This window comes from Denticeps clupeoides, chromosome 10 (assembly GCF_900700375.1).
Source record: "Denticeps clupeoides chromosome 10, fDenClu1.1, whole genome shotgun sequence".
NCBI lineage: Eukaryota > Metazoa > Chordata > Actinopteri > Clupeiformes > Denticipitidae > Denticeps > Denticeps clupeoides.
Window position 1 is genome coordinate 18,643,711 of NC_041716.1, and position 14,690 is coordinate 18,658,400.

General features: G+C 42.1%; 1 protein-coding gene across 1 annotated transcript in view; it reads right to left on the reverse strand.

Moving 5' to 3' along the window:
- Positions 1-2,003: 2,003 nt before the first annotated feature.
- The window catches only part of slc35h1 (solute carrier family 35 member H1), a 36,063-nt gene continuing 23,376 nt past the window's right edge, over positions 2,004-14,690 (reverse strand). The window contains exons 27-52 of the mRNA XM_028993439.1: positions 13,643-13,782; positions 13,424-13,556; positions 12,843-12,985; positions 12,626-12,755; positions 12,380-12,496; positions 12,117-12,263; positions 11,954-12,010; positions 11,840-11,878; positions 11,400-11,538; positions 9,961-10,103; positions 8,324-8,433; positions 8,029-8,187; positions 7,737-7,814; positions 7,543-7,629; positions 7,399-7,452; positions 7,126-7,221; positions 6,690-6,743; positions 6,544-6,597; positions 6,366-6,419; positions 6,197-6,268; positions 4,518-4,553; positions 4,336-4,402; positions 3,393-3,581; positions 3,148-3,225; positions 2,886-3,044; positions 2,004-2,752 (exon numbers count right to left, since the gene is read on the reverse strand). Of these exons, the coding sequence (XP_028849272.1) occupies positions 2,724-2,752; positions 2,886-3,044; positions 3,148-3,225; positions 3,393-3,581; positions 4,336-4,402; positions 4,518-4,553; positions 6,197-6,268; positions 6,366-6,419; positions 6,544-6,597; positions 6,690-6,743; positions 7,126-7,221; positions 7,399-7,452; positions 7,543-7,629; positions 7,737-7,814; positions 8,029-8,187; positions 8,324-8,433; positions 9,961-10,103; positions 11,400-11,538; positions 11,840-11,878; positions 11,954-12,010; positions 12,117-12,263; positions 12,380-12,496; positions 12,626-12,755; positions 12,843-12,985; positions 13,424-13,556; positions 13,643-13,782 (2,564 nt within the window). The 3' untranslated portion in view covers positions 2,004-2,723. The remainder of the gene's footprint in view (positions 2,753-2,885; positions 3,045-3,147; positions 3,226-3,392; positions 3,582-4,335; positions 4,403-4,517; positions 4,554-6,196; positions 6,269-6,365; positions 6,420-6,543; positions 6,598-6,689; positions 6,744-7,125; positions 7,222-7,398; positions 7,453-7,542; positions 7,630-7,736; positions 7,815-8,028; positions 8,188-8,323; positions 8,434-9,960; positions 10,104-11,399; positions 11,539-11,839; positions 11,879-11,953; positions 12,011-12,116; positions 12,264-12,379; positions 12,497-12,625; positions 12,756-12,842; positions 12,986-13,423; positions 13,557-13,642; positions 13,783-14,690) is intronic.

The following is a 14,690-nucleotide window of genomic DNA, read 5'->3' on the forward strand; positions in this document are numbered from 1 at the left end:
TGTAATGTACACGTAACTCATTTGTTACATAAAAATGTGTTACTGGCCATGGGAATAGAGCTCTGGGATTTTTTAATTAATTGGCATGTGCCTATGTAAAATATAGCATGTTGTTTGTGTTCAATAAATTACTTAAAGGTTCCCTATCATGAAAATTTTACTTTGTGAGAGTATTTAACATTAATACGAGTTCTTCCATCCTGTCTATGGTCCTGAAATGGCTAGAAATAGGGATATGTTTAAAGCAGTCTTTGGTCATTCTGCTTCGCTGTTAAGAGAGCAGCAGCTTAGATGGCCGGATCTGGAATTTGTCCCCTTATGACGTCATAAGACTCTGAAGACTCTGAAGAACCAGTGGGTTCATTTTATTTTTCTGGAAAAACGCAAACTAAATGTTTACGCCAAACATTGTGGTTTGCAAATGGTGTTCATGGCAAATGCCCCCTCAACTTCTATAGGCCGCTCTCCTTCTCGTCCAGCCTCTCTCCTCCTCATTATCATTTAAAGCTACAGACACCGAAACGGTGTGTCCTGGCAAAACTCATGGTGGGACTGGATCAAAGTGGCTGTAATTCTGCCCAAGGATGGATTTCAGAAAGAGACTTCAGATACAGTATTAGGGCACCAATAAGGGAGACCTTTAATCCAAATTGCCATTGGTCAAAATATGTTTACAGTAATACTGAGCTTTTATCTAAACAAGTTTTTGTCCAGTATGAAATATTCTCATTAAAATGATTTAACAAGACACTTAACCCTGAGTGTTTCCAGGGGGGGACTGTCCCTGTAACTACTGATTGTAAGTCACTCTGGATAAGGGAGTCTGATATATGAGGTAAATGTAACCTCTATGCTCTCTAACCTTCACATTCTTTCACCCAGTCATGGCTTGCCTAATTCACCCCCACACCATAAGAAAAGTGCAGTTCAGGGCCAACTACGTCCCACTACTGGGGCTGATATCCCCTTCCCTTGTATTACAAGTGTTGGTGGGCCTGCGGCTGGTTTTCATCGGCGAGTGATGTGAAGTGGGATACTGTGAGATACTTCTGTCATCTTTGATGTCAATCGATCCTCTTCTGCGCTGAAGTACAGCGAGATGGCAGGAAAGGCTGGACGAGGTTGACATCACAACCACTGTTATGGTGTTCGCCGTTGTCACTGTCAACATATTTATAACAGCGCTGTGGCTTTGAGTCCACTAGGTGAGAATACACCCTGTTTCTTGAAATCTTGGGAGTTTAAATGAGTGCATGCTGCAGTACTACTGGCATTAGTATTAATGCTACATGAAGACATTAAGGGCAGTGGTGGCCTTGCCTAAGAGGGTAATTTTGGCGTGGAGACGTTGTTTGTCATGTTGATAATTGCGGCAGCAACTGGATCTTGAGCTGTTCTTGCTCTCTCTAGTACTTTTTCAGGATTTTGTCTGAGGAAGTGGAACCGGCCCCATGAAGGTGCAGCGTTTTGGTGACCCATGGTGGTTTCTGATGCTGGCGACACAGAACGTTCCTGGGTTGTGCAAAATGACTGAATACAAAATACAAAGCGAAGTGTAGGTCTGTCTTCAGGCTGGGTGTTACTGGAGTGCAAAATGAACACCGGCTAAACTCAGCATGGTTCTGAAGACAGCTTTTACAATAACGTATGTTCATGTACAATCTGTGTGTGTGTGTGTGTTAGTGTGGGGGGGATGTTGCTTTGAACTGAGGGTTTTTTTCCTCCTACAGTTTGAAATTGTTCTTAACACAGCTGAATATCCTGTGCAGCAGTGGCCCCTGAATAGTTTCTGGGTGTCTCTTGTCACACTTTCATATGTAATTCATCAGTCCTAAGTACCTTTTTGGAGCAAGGTTCTTGTGGAAGTCATTTTCTTGCATAGAAACATGGTTCACATAGCTTTTACAATACAGTTATTTCATGCTGTTCTATAGGAAAAACTATTAGATTAGGGCAAAATATATTTCTCACAGTTAATAGCAGTTGAATCCAGGAAACTTTCATTCAAGTTGTAATTGTTGTAACGGATTTTTAGTCATTTACACAAATGGTTAGTATTGCTCATAGGTTCAAGAAAATATCCACAAAAAAAAGCTAATTCATAAAACAAAGAAAAATCACACTTAACATACATTCTAAATATTTGCACGCATGAGCACCGTAGTATAAACTAGCATCACAGCTTATCTGAACATCAATTTTGTACATTTAAAGAACTGAGTTTTACAACACTGTTACTAATGAGCCTTCAACAACATTTTTTGCATAGGAACGTCCACCTGACTGACTGCTGCATCTCAAATACCAGCTGTCTCTGACACCCACGCACTTACATCTGATAATGACAAATAATAATGCATAAATATAAAGTTACACAAATAAATGGGTGAGCAGCACGTTTAAACAAATTCTCAGTGCGAAAGTAAACATTTGTATGAAAACCACACAAAGTTATTTATCCATATGATAGAAAAATATGAAATATCTTGCAAAGTTTCAATTCTAGTGGTTGCTTGCCAACATGAACAGGGTGGGTCCATTAGACCCATTTGTCTTCTCTACAGGAATAAAAACATCTCTAAATTGAGATATTTCTTGAAAGCTTGACGTCCTTGGAAGGTTTCTGGACACTGCCTGACCATTTAGTCAGGCCATCTTCTAACCAGATGTCTGTAACATCCATTCCACATGCTTCCTTGAAAAGTTGCTTTAAATCTTCCTTCTCAGGGCTGGTATACAAAGTATGGGTCATCTAAAGAAGACAAAAATTTATTTATTTATTTATTTATTTTATAGAATCTTCTTGGTGAAACATTACCAAAGAACTGAAACTAAAGTAACTACAGCACACAAAACAGAATTTGAGGACACTGCTGTCACTTAACCTGGTGCTTGGGGTCCCACATTGCAACCACTGTTGTCACACACACCAGGAGGACCTATCTCGCCTGGCTGGCCCATTGCACCTGGCATACCAGGAGACCCTGGTTTACCATCCTCCCCTCTAGGGCCTGGACTCCCTGTCCTTGTCTCTCCAGGAGGACCTGGAGAAAAAGAGTTAAAAAAAAAAAGTCTATTCAGGTAAAATTTGGCTCTACTCTGCATACTGCATATGAAACAACCAGGTTAGTGCTGTAAAGGGTATACCGGCAAATCCTTTATGGCCTTGTGGTCCTTGTGTATTGGCACCTGGGCTGCCCTTCTCGCCAAGGAGACCCCTTCGCCCTAAAACGTTAATTCTTTGTTTTTTATTTCCATACTTTGACCTGAAGATGTAATTGTACTGAAGACTGAATTGATATTGCATGATTGGTTACACAGAATGACACGTAGGATAATTTTGTTCAGAGGAACAGTTAGAAAGCGTGACCATGCTTTTTCTAGAGACCCACCTTGCTCCCCTGGGTAACCGGGTTTCCCAAGATCCCCCCTGCTTCCCTGTCGTCCCTGAGCGCCCCTATGGCCAGGGGGTCCTTTGGTCCCAGGGATACCAGGCTCACCTGGAGGACCCACAGGCTCAGCGATGGGGACTGGCTTACGATTCAACTCATTCAGAAACGCGTCCAACTTTAATACCTGATCTAAAGGGTGAGAACATACATACACACAATGAATTCAGTTTATTAAAAAGTTCTTCTTTTAAGAAATAACTATTTTAAAAATCAAATCTCCTATCCAACCAATTAAATGTGATGGTATAGGATTTTACTTAAAACACCATTTTATTGATTATTTGTATCAGTTCATTGTACGCTCTTGTTGGGAAAATTATATTTAATCTCTCTTAATCATTCTAAATTCCAGGTAAACTCGATTCCTAAATGCTATGCTTATGATGATAGTAGTTTTGCGTAAGCAAGACTGACTGGTGATGAATGTGACCTTGACAGGAAGCCGGTGTGTCTGCAGCATGAACCAATGTGTTCAGAGCTTCTTGTATCTCATTGGTTAAAACGAAAGAACACATCTCTTGCTATCTTATTGTGTAACTCTCTTCTGATATAAGCCCTCTTGCAGAAGTAGTCTCCTAATAAACCACAACCCTTTCACCTTGGGGTTGTTTCCATTTGTACAACATTTTTAAAAGCTTCATAATATCAAAACAACTGGACTCCTTGCAATAACTATTTTTCTAACAGCTTTCAAAGTTGGTTCTTGTAATATTTTTTTTTATCTCTCCGAGGAGCCAGGTGCAAATTACAAAAAATGTATCTCACCTACCAACTGATTTACAAAATCTTTTAAAAACCAACAACACTCTTGTTTGAAGTATTAGTAGTAACGGGTCAAATACTGGACAACAATGTGAGTAATGTGCAGGATGTGTGTACATACTGTGGACCATTTTCTCACAGGCCTCTGTGACCAGCTGATATATCATGGCAACAGACTGAGGTTCTCCCTGTAACAAAAAAAAAGAAAATTTTAATTCAAATTAAAGTTCTCACACAAAATGAGGATAATGGTAGACATGTATTAATCCCTGGTCAGACAGTGCATTCTGCTCCTCAACTCACCTTCTCCCCTCGTTCACCCTTACTTCCAGGGAGACCCTGTAAAAAAGAAACCCCAAGAACAGTCAGTCTAAAATCAATTTTGAAGTTTTTTATTAACAGTTAACATTAGTAATAACACTGGTGGACATAAAACATTGTAAGTACAGGTTTCAGTTTTGCAATTAAGTATATCTTTACAAATTAAGCAGGCAACTAACGAACCACCAGGGGGAAAAAGACACAGGTTCCTTATTTGTAAGAATTTACATAAGACGAAAAGGTTTTTAAGGTGAATAAAAATACAGAAATACATGGATATATATAAATTAATGAGTATTATGAAGCGATTGAATTCATACAAATCATCCTTGTTTAGCTCTCTATTAATGTAATCATAAAACTATGCATGAGAATATCAGTTTTTCATGAGCAGTATACAAAGGGAGATACCAAGGGCAATCATTGCATGTTGCAGGCATGCTCACTTTCCATAACTTCCCACTCCCACCAGCTGCCAGAGCCCATCCCGGGACACTGGGCACAAGGCAAAGACTCACCCAGGGTGGGGTGAGTTTAATTTAATATTTAAATAGCGGGCTCTGCTGCATATCAAATCTCTCAACCAATAGTCAGCCAAGCACCAGAGGGCGAACAAAAGACTGTATGAGAAGCAACCCCAAATTGTGACAGAGAGAGACATAATTTTGGGAGCAGAAGGTGACAACATAGATGTATACAAAAAAAACTGCAGTCATATTTGGATGGGGTTCCCAGCTCATTCAATCACGCTTCTCCGACGGTATGAGTGAAATGCCGGACTTTTATGCCAGGATTTTATTTGATTATCTTGTATTTTACGAAATTTGTATCAACAAATAACGTTATTCGTGTTACAGACCAGAGCGTCTGTCTTCCCACCACAGGATCTGTTCTGACACCTGAATATATTGCAGATCATTGTCTTTAGTTATTGACAAATTTATACAAGATGCCTGTTTGTGGACCTGCCCTGTCCATGGTTATTTTTTCCAAATATGTTAATCTTTCATATTAAATATAAAAAAATGAAGTATGTTTATTTTGACCTTTGGTCATCTCTAAAATCAGAAAATGTTGACAGGCTGGTGTTTCTGTTCCTTGTGCATTTTCTACGTAAGCTTCTTTTTTTCTTCATTTGTTTGCACTATTATTGCACTATCACTATTTTTGTTAACCCTTTGTATTGGGTAAACTTTATTTTATTATTTATAAGTTATTTGAGGTTTATTTTGAACTGAAAGCCTTGTTCACTTATTGTTTAAAATAGAAAGTATATAAAATGTGTTTTACCTAAAACAACGAATAATCGTGATTAATAACAGTGATCACAATACTGATAAAATTATGGCTATCATAATTGTGCAGCTCTACTGCACATTCACACACTCCCACCATTCATTTCAAACCTAGGGAAAATTCAGTCGGCAATTCACCTCGTGTACAGGTTTTTGGGTGGTGGGAAACCTGGTCTACACAGGGAGAGCATGCAAACTCCGCCCACACACACAGTATAAGACGGGATTGAAACTTTGGAGGTGAGGTCACCGTCAATTATGCTAAATATGCACCAGCATTTAGTAAAGATAATATAAGGGCCGTTAAAAGGCACTGTCAGTTTGAACAGGACACTCTCTGTATCACATTTCATCATCTGTGCTCACCGTAGGTCCTACTGTTCCCACCGACCCCCTGTCTCCAGGAGGTCCTGGATGGCCTGGCATACCCTGGAAACCCTGAGGAATTTGGGAGCAGAATAAGAAAACATCACAATGTGTATATTTAATTACTATTGACCTTTTCTGTTTATCACATATTAATTCCAGTTCTTACCCTGGGTCCAGTAAGGCCTGGGGATCCTATGTTGCCCTCAACACCCCTAATTCCCTGAATATCAAGGTTTAAAAGAGAACACACGCTTTAGATCAGATCAACTTAAACGTTTATTTCCACGCAACGTTTCAGCATTAAACTGTGAGGATGTGACTGGTTTGTGAGAAATTCAGCTTACCGGAGGACCCGAGTTCCCTTCTTTACCTTTAGGACCAGGCGGACCTGGTAAACCCTGGAAAAAAGAGCATAGCGATACAAAGGATGATGAGATGAAGCAAAGTAAAAGCAAAGTGAGGGATTCCAGGATGTGGGATTCAGACCCACCTGGCTTCCAGGTTTCCCTTCTTCTCCCTTCTCCCCCCTCGCCCCCGGTGGTCCCTGCAGAGATACATTTCATTTAAAGGGGCATGGTGCAGCAGTGCCAGCAGCAGTAACACATGAACTTCTGTCATGATCCGAACATTACCTGACACTATGGCCCAGGTTTTCCTGGTGTCCCGTGTCTTTTGTCTGCCTAAATCTCCTTGATTGTTATAACCTGTAGTATGTTATAAATGTTCCTGTAATGTTCAAGTCCCCGTGCGTGTATTATTTCTGTCACCCGTTCTGTTCTTGTGCCATGTGCCACGAGTTTTTTTCAAATAATTTGCGTCCTCCTGTCCTGCGTGCCGCCATGACAACTGCGTTTTAACTTCCCATTACTTTACTTTTTTACACAATTTACAGTAAGTAATCAAACAAGGGAACAGCAGACATTTACCACTTTCCCTTGCACTGTCATTCCCCGGGGTCCCCGAGCACCAAGAGACCCCAGGCCACCCTCAACACCGGTCTTCCCTGGTGGGCCAATTTCACCCTGGACAGAATAAAAGCAAAACATGGATTTATGTGGTAGTCTACACATTACAGATTCGACCAGTTCTGATAGAGATCATATACAAATAATCACACTATAAAATTACGAATGCTACATTCCATTTATTTAAATTCTATATCACCATGACGTAATCTAGAGGCACAGACACCGACTTACCTTTTGGCCTGGCTCTCCTTTTTCACCCTTTTCACCCCGAGGTCCAGGCTTGCCCTGCAAGTAAATCACTCAGATATTCCATATATTCATATTCAGATATTCATTCTATATTATTAAGCTCATCATTAAGATAATGAGACTCACTGGGGGTCCGGTGTCCCCAGAGGCTCCAGGTACGTTGGAGGTGCATGTGCAAGCATAGGCTGGTGCAGGACAACTTTCCTCATCCCTCTAAAACAGACAACAACAAACACATGGTACTGACTATTGACCAGACACACCAGGTACCGGTCCACCTCATTCTCGATCGTTGCCCTCACAACTTCTCACTACCTCACCTGGCCAGGCAGGTCACAGCAGGTGTCTTCAGAAACCCAGGTTGTGTTGCACACAATCTCGAATGACTGCAGCTGGAACTAGAACAGCCAGAACGGAACATACAAATCAGAAGACAGGAATTCTTCTGAAGCCATTCTTCTCTATACTTTGTTTGTGAACTTTTGTACAGATATAATGTTTGCTTTTGATCATGTTATTAGAATTTGATACATTTTAGTTGGAAGAGTCTTGAGTCAAACCACAGGTTGTGAAAATAATTGAACATATTGAGCAAAGTCTTTATTGACGAACCGGGGCGGAGCCACTGCGTGGGCCACGGGTCTTCACCAGCTTGCCCAGCATCTCAAAACCATCAGTAGGGAGAACTCCTAAGGGTCGCGCTGGCCTCTCTGCTACATGCTGGCAGTCCACGGACAGGGACACGCTCACCTGACTGACAGACAAATGAACCTGCCAATCACAACAAAACAGAAGCATCAGTATTTTTGATCAACATGTAATAACCCTCTAACATCATGTTGACTAAAATAGATTTTCTCCTGCACTCCTGCTTTTCTTCATTTGATTCCTCGCTCTTCATCCTCACCTTATGAAAGCTGCCATAGAACAGCTTGCGGACCTGCGGCTGGTCAAAGGTCAGCTCCTGCACCTCTCCTCTGTAGTCCAGGCTGAAGTAAAGCAAGACTTTCCTCTGAGCTGAAGAACAATAACGAAAGATTTCTTTTTATTTTATTTCAATGTTAACAGTAATGTGGACAGTTTAATTTCTCGGATGCCAATAAATATACTGTACATTGTAATAGCCACTAGATGTCAGACAGAGAGTGTGTGTGTATCAGGTCTCCAGACAGAAAGATCTTTTTTGCTTTTATGTCGGTCTTAGTGGTCCCCTCATAGTGTATCTGAAGTCTCTTTCCGATATTCAGCTGTGGTGCAGAATTAAAGTCACTTTTAGCAATGTCAAACAAAATGACATCATCAACACCGTTCAGCAATCACAATGTTCCGCAGAAAACTGCACAAAAATTCCCCTTCTGACAAATTCCAGTTCCAACCGTCTGAGCTGCCGGTCTCTGAACGGCGAAGCAGAATTGCCAAAGCACTCTTTATCCACATCATCATTTCTAGCCACTGCAGGACCACAAAAGTAATGTGTCAGTCTCAAAATATCTCTTACAATCATGTAGATAATGTAATTTGTATTTGTGACAAACACATAGTTGTCTGAAAGTTGAGTCGTGGCAACTGGACTTTCTTTCTTTAATGTTGAGACGTTTCGTTCTGCATCCACAGAACTTTGTCAATCTGAAGGAAGTTGGCTTGTGACCCCAAATTTATCCTCCAGGTTTGTTTCACCTCACTCCCGCCTTGAATAGGCTCATTAATGAAACAAAGGCAGGGGGAGGAGGGTGGGTGGATGTGACAAAAAAAATCAGGCCCAATTCACACATTCACCAGGTTGGCCACGTTTAACGACCTGCTTAATGGAGGCAGGAGGAGCTGCCAGGGCGGGGCAGTCACATCTACCCACCCCTGCCTTTGTTCCACTTAACGAGCCTATTCAAGGCGGGAGTGAGGTGACACCAACCTGGAGGATAAATTTGTGGGTACAAGCCAACTTCCCTCAGATTGACAAAGTTCTTTGGATGCAGAACGAAACGTCTTGACATTAAAGTAAGAAAGTCCAGTTGCCACGACTCAACTTCCAGACAAATTCACCTGGATGACTGAGAATCTTCACAGACAAACACATAATTATCACAACCGCAACACTCACGATCCACCCAGCAGAGGGGGTGCGGACGCCCCCGAAAGAGTTGCTCACCCACACAGATTCAATAAAAGCTGGACGAGGGTTTGTTCTCACCCTACTCTCGCTGGGACCCTGACGCTGACCATCGATAATGATCCTGAGGCTTTAACTAACACCCCCCTGAGCAGCAATACATCACTACAACGGATCTTCCGTATGACCCTGCACAGCCCAGACGAATCTCTCTCAGCCCTATCTTCCATCCCAGCAACACCGAGCGAGCACAGAGTGCTACACATATACTTAAATCCAGTCCATCTGACAGTGGTGACAGCCATGAGACAAAAAGACAATCGACCTAAGCAGACTGTAATAATTCAAAAATTTACAACTAAAGTAATCAGCTTTGTAAAATTACTAGTAAATTGCATTAAATTACATGCTTTAAAATGTAGTTCACTTTGACTTACGGTCCAGCACCAGGCCCATCTTGGGTTGAAAGTCGTTGTCAGTGAGCTGCCAAAGAGCAAAGGCCTCACTGAGAGTTTCCTGAAGCAGCCGAAAGGCGATGCTGATGGTGTGCTCGGAGGAGAAGCCGGCAGGATGGATGAAGCTGAGAGGACCGGGTACAGATGCAGGTAAAACAATAAGAGAGTGTGTAAGTAAACATCTTTATGTTTGTGTGTGTGTTTGTTTTGCCCTTATACCCAAATTCCACACAGAAATAATAGAATAAGAAAGTGGGGACATTTGCTTTTGTGGTTAAGTGTTGGAGCTGAATACGTTTTGAAGTCTTACAAGAGTACACTGCTTAGGTTTCATAAGCATTATTAGTCCTAATAAATACAAGTGTATGAGTGTGTCCACTTCTCAACAGCACCAACATTAGGCAATAGACAGGCAAGCCAGCATATCTGATGTAGCCAGGGGCAGTCCTGGCCCGTCTGGTGCCCTAGGCACCCCAAAACCCACCACCCCCCAAACATAAAACATATTTAGAATTATATATGAACATATTTTATTCTAAAACGTGTTGTTGAAACCTGAATTTAACCAGGTAAACATATAACAGGTTTTGTGCTTTTCTTGGCCATCTTCCATCAGTGTTAACTTTGCACCCATCATCAGACCCGATCACCACAATGTAAATTAACAGACACTTTAATGCGCACATTCGGTTTGTATTTTCTTCTGAGATTTCACACAACTTAATTGTGACATAATGAGCTTATGAACGAATGAAACACCCCCTTTCGACAGGTCTGAGACTTCAGCCCAGGAGCAGCAGCAGTAAGCAGGCGCCCCGAGGACCTCGCTCATGTCGTGGTCCCGCATATATGGGTTTGATTAAATTTGGAGTACACAAAGGCGCTAAAGTTAGCTCATTACTCCATTTTTAATAGTTCAGGATGTTGAGTGGGCTCAGAGATCACCAGCACATACAGTTTTAAAACGTTCTTTATTTCTGAAACAGATTTCCTGAACTTGCTGAACTAAATCCATTACAAGTGCAATATGGGTATTGCAGCCTGCTGAGCAGTATTTCATGCGGAACTGACAAAACAAGCACACCCTTACTTCCCACAAATGGGGAATTGAAAACCAATCAATGGCCATGCAATCATGATGTCAGGGCAGCATGGGAGCACGCGTGTGCAAAAATAAATTGCTGATGCCCGTGGGCAACCGCCCATAGCGATTCAGTAGACAATGAACATTTTACAGCTGGAGTGCTACAGAAAAACTGCTTCTCAACATGAGCACCACTTTAACCTTCTGGTCAAACCTTGCTTGGATGCGGTAATGCAGCGGAACTGTCAATCTACAATCATGTGCATTCAACTTTGTGCAAAGCTGAAAATCTTTCATAATAATAATAAAATCTCTACTTTAGCTCTGAGCATCTCACCGTGTGCTCTGGGTCAGCTGCACGTCTCTGTAAATGGTGTAACTGGGAACGGTGTTGAAGATAAATGGCTCTGCTGATACTCCCTCCACTGTGGCATGAGCTCTTTGAGTCAGACCAAAGGCCTCCATCATATCAAAACCTGAATCACATGCAGAAAACATACACATATATAAACAAACACAGGGACATTTATCTGGGGTGGTAGTAGCCTAGTGGATAACATACTCGCCTATGACCCAGACCCAGGTTCAAATCCCACTTACTTCCATTGTGTCCCTGAGCAAGACACTTAACCCTGAGTTGCTCCAGGGAGACTGTCCCTGTCACTACTGATTGTAAGTCGCTCTGGATAAGGGCGTCTGATGAATGCTGTAAATGTAAATCTAAATGCATACTAACACACACACCATCAATGTAAATAAATCCCAGATGACTCTTACCTGTAACCACACTGTTTCTAATGGTGACTTCAGGGCACACTGTAAAAATATACATTCATTAGACACTAATTAAAAGCCGTGTGACACTGCGCTGAGTGGCAGGGAGAGGCTGACCTTTGTTGTGAATGGGGTACAGTTGGGGTGGGATGGCGATTCTGGCTGGAGCTGATGCTGTATGCAAGAAAAACAAATGATTCCCTCAATGTCAACTGAACATTAATAAATGAACATACAATTTACTATCACATGATCCATTAAAACAGTGACAGTGGCTCACCTGTCGGATGAAGTATGGTGACAGCTGCACCCTCTGCTGTGCCCAGGCGGGAGTGCACACTGATGCGGTACACCGTCTCCGGCTGCAGCTCAGAGAAACAGAAGCTGCTGCTGGATGCATCCACCAGCTCCTCCTTCATCTGTTTGTCTTATACAGAACAGCACAGGATATTTACTCACACACACATACACACATACACACACACACACACACACACACACACACACACACACACACACAAAGAAACTGTAGTGTGCAGCTACCCCTAAGTGACTGGATGAGGATGCGGTAGCCACTAACTGCAGTCACCGGCCTCCATGACACACAGATAGTGGAGTGATCAGAACGAACCACACTCACACTGCTCACACGCAGACTAGCTGTATAGAGAAAGAGAGAGAGGGGGGGGGGGGTGAGAATATTTTAGAATCAAACTATATCAGAAGACCTGGCAAAAGTATACTAACTATACTACTAGTCAAATAAACTAAATATATAAACCAGCTCACTGGTTTTTCCCTGAGTGGACACACTGCCCCCCTCTCGGTTGCGGTACTCTGCTGAGACCAGGATGCTGTACCGAGTGTCAGGCTGTAGGGACTGCAGCTGGACATGCCTCTCACCGCCTGGCACCAACACCTGCATTGCACAAAAGGTTACCAAGGTTACCATCACAGAGAACTGATGTGATCTTTCTGCTCCATGCCAACTGTGGTAAAAACTCACAGTGTTCTCCCGGGCGTCGCCTGTGAGCAGTGTGTAGGAGACGTGGTACTGCAGCACATGGGCGTTTGGCGGCACCCAACTGACCAGAAGGCTGACAGGAGTCTCTTCAGATACGGAAACACTGGACGGACCACCGCCTGATACTAAAACACACAAAGAGATTATTCAGTAAGATCGTATTCACACTGTCAGCCCAATTCAGATATTCCTCTCATATGCAGCACCATTTCAATCTGCCTCATGACAGTGTAAACAGGATTCCATTTTTTATGACCGGTTCAGGCCGCATTCATTTGTGGAAATAAATCAGACATAAATCAGATTTTCACTTAAAATTAGAAGTAAACACACAGAAATAAAATGGTGTAAAAATACTGCATATACAGAGGATTTAGAGGACACACCATTTGAATTGTCATAAGTCTGTGAATCAGTGTGGTGTAAGGTAAAATATGTAGTGAAAGCGGTCTCCAATTTAAGTAAATATATTTCTAAAGGTGCAATTAACATGACATTTTGCAATCGACACAGGCAAAGAAATCAAACCATAATTTGTCTGTGGGTTTATGTGTCTGACTCACAGGTGCTATAACGGATGGCCATAGCCTCACTCTGAGCTCCATCAGCGTAAAGAGCAGACAGAGAAATCTGATACTCTTTATCATCCTCCACCCCTTCCAGAATGGCCCCTTCACTGTCCCCGTCCACAGTCAGCTACATCCAAACATCCAAAACACACACGAAAAGTCATAGTAGGTTCTTCAAAGCAACTGCTTCTGCTGAAAAACATCTCCACAGACCTGTCTCAGGTCTCCACCACTCAGGGAGATCCATTTGATGAGGTAAGAGATGACATCATCTGCTGCAGACTCCCACCGCACAGTTATTTCACTTCCTGAAAAGTTGGTGACCCTGAGGTCAGATGGGGCAGGAACCTTCACTGAAACAGGGTTGTCAGAAATAACTAAATGTTACAACTGGACATTGGACCCATTTTGCACATTTTAAGGCCTGTCTAACTCATGCAACAGTCCACTACTCATCTTCCAGTCTTTCAGAATGACACTGATGAAAATTCATGCTCTAATTCTCATGCTGTTGGAATTTTTCTGCCACATTTCCTTAATACCTCTAACAGAAAACAGTGGTTGGGGTAGGGCAGAGGTGGCCTGGTGGGTAAGGAAGCGGACCCGTAATCGGAAGGTTGCACCATGTGCTGTGCTGTGTTTCACAGTGATAATAACTTCACTTTCCCTTAGGTACTGGGAGGCATGAAAGGTCTGTATAACCATTTTGCTGAAGTTGTTGTTCGACATTTACAGGTTTAGGGGCCAAATCCCTTTGTCACAGAGGACAGGGACATGCACGGTTTATAATAAAATTTTGTGTGTACTTGTATTGTCTTTGACTAATGTTTAAAATGTTTTGATGTGAAGGAGCAAACACTTTCAACTGTAGTAATTTTTTGACCATTTTTTGGATGTATTTCATTGTACTGATGTAGTTCATTTCAGTGATGACCATTCTCCTCTGTCTTGGTTCCTCTCAAGGTGCCAGTGGTTAACAGAGGGCGTGTCTGCCACCTGAGGAACAACAGTCTCAACCAACTGTTATGGAACACAAGACATATCAACACAGTAGGCTTAACCCTACTGGTGTGATGGCATTTCTATTTTTTTTTTATTTCTTGAATACACAATGCAAAGCAAAAGACCAAAAATTCAATATCAGTCAATATTTAGACAATATTTTTTGCTAAATTGCCCTGCATGACAAAGAGAAATCATAAAATGAGCACCAGTCAACACTGTATAAAAGTTCTCAGGCCTTCTGGAAAACACACAGTTC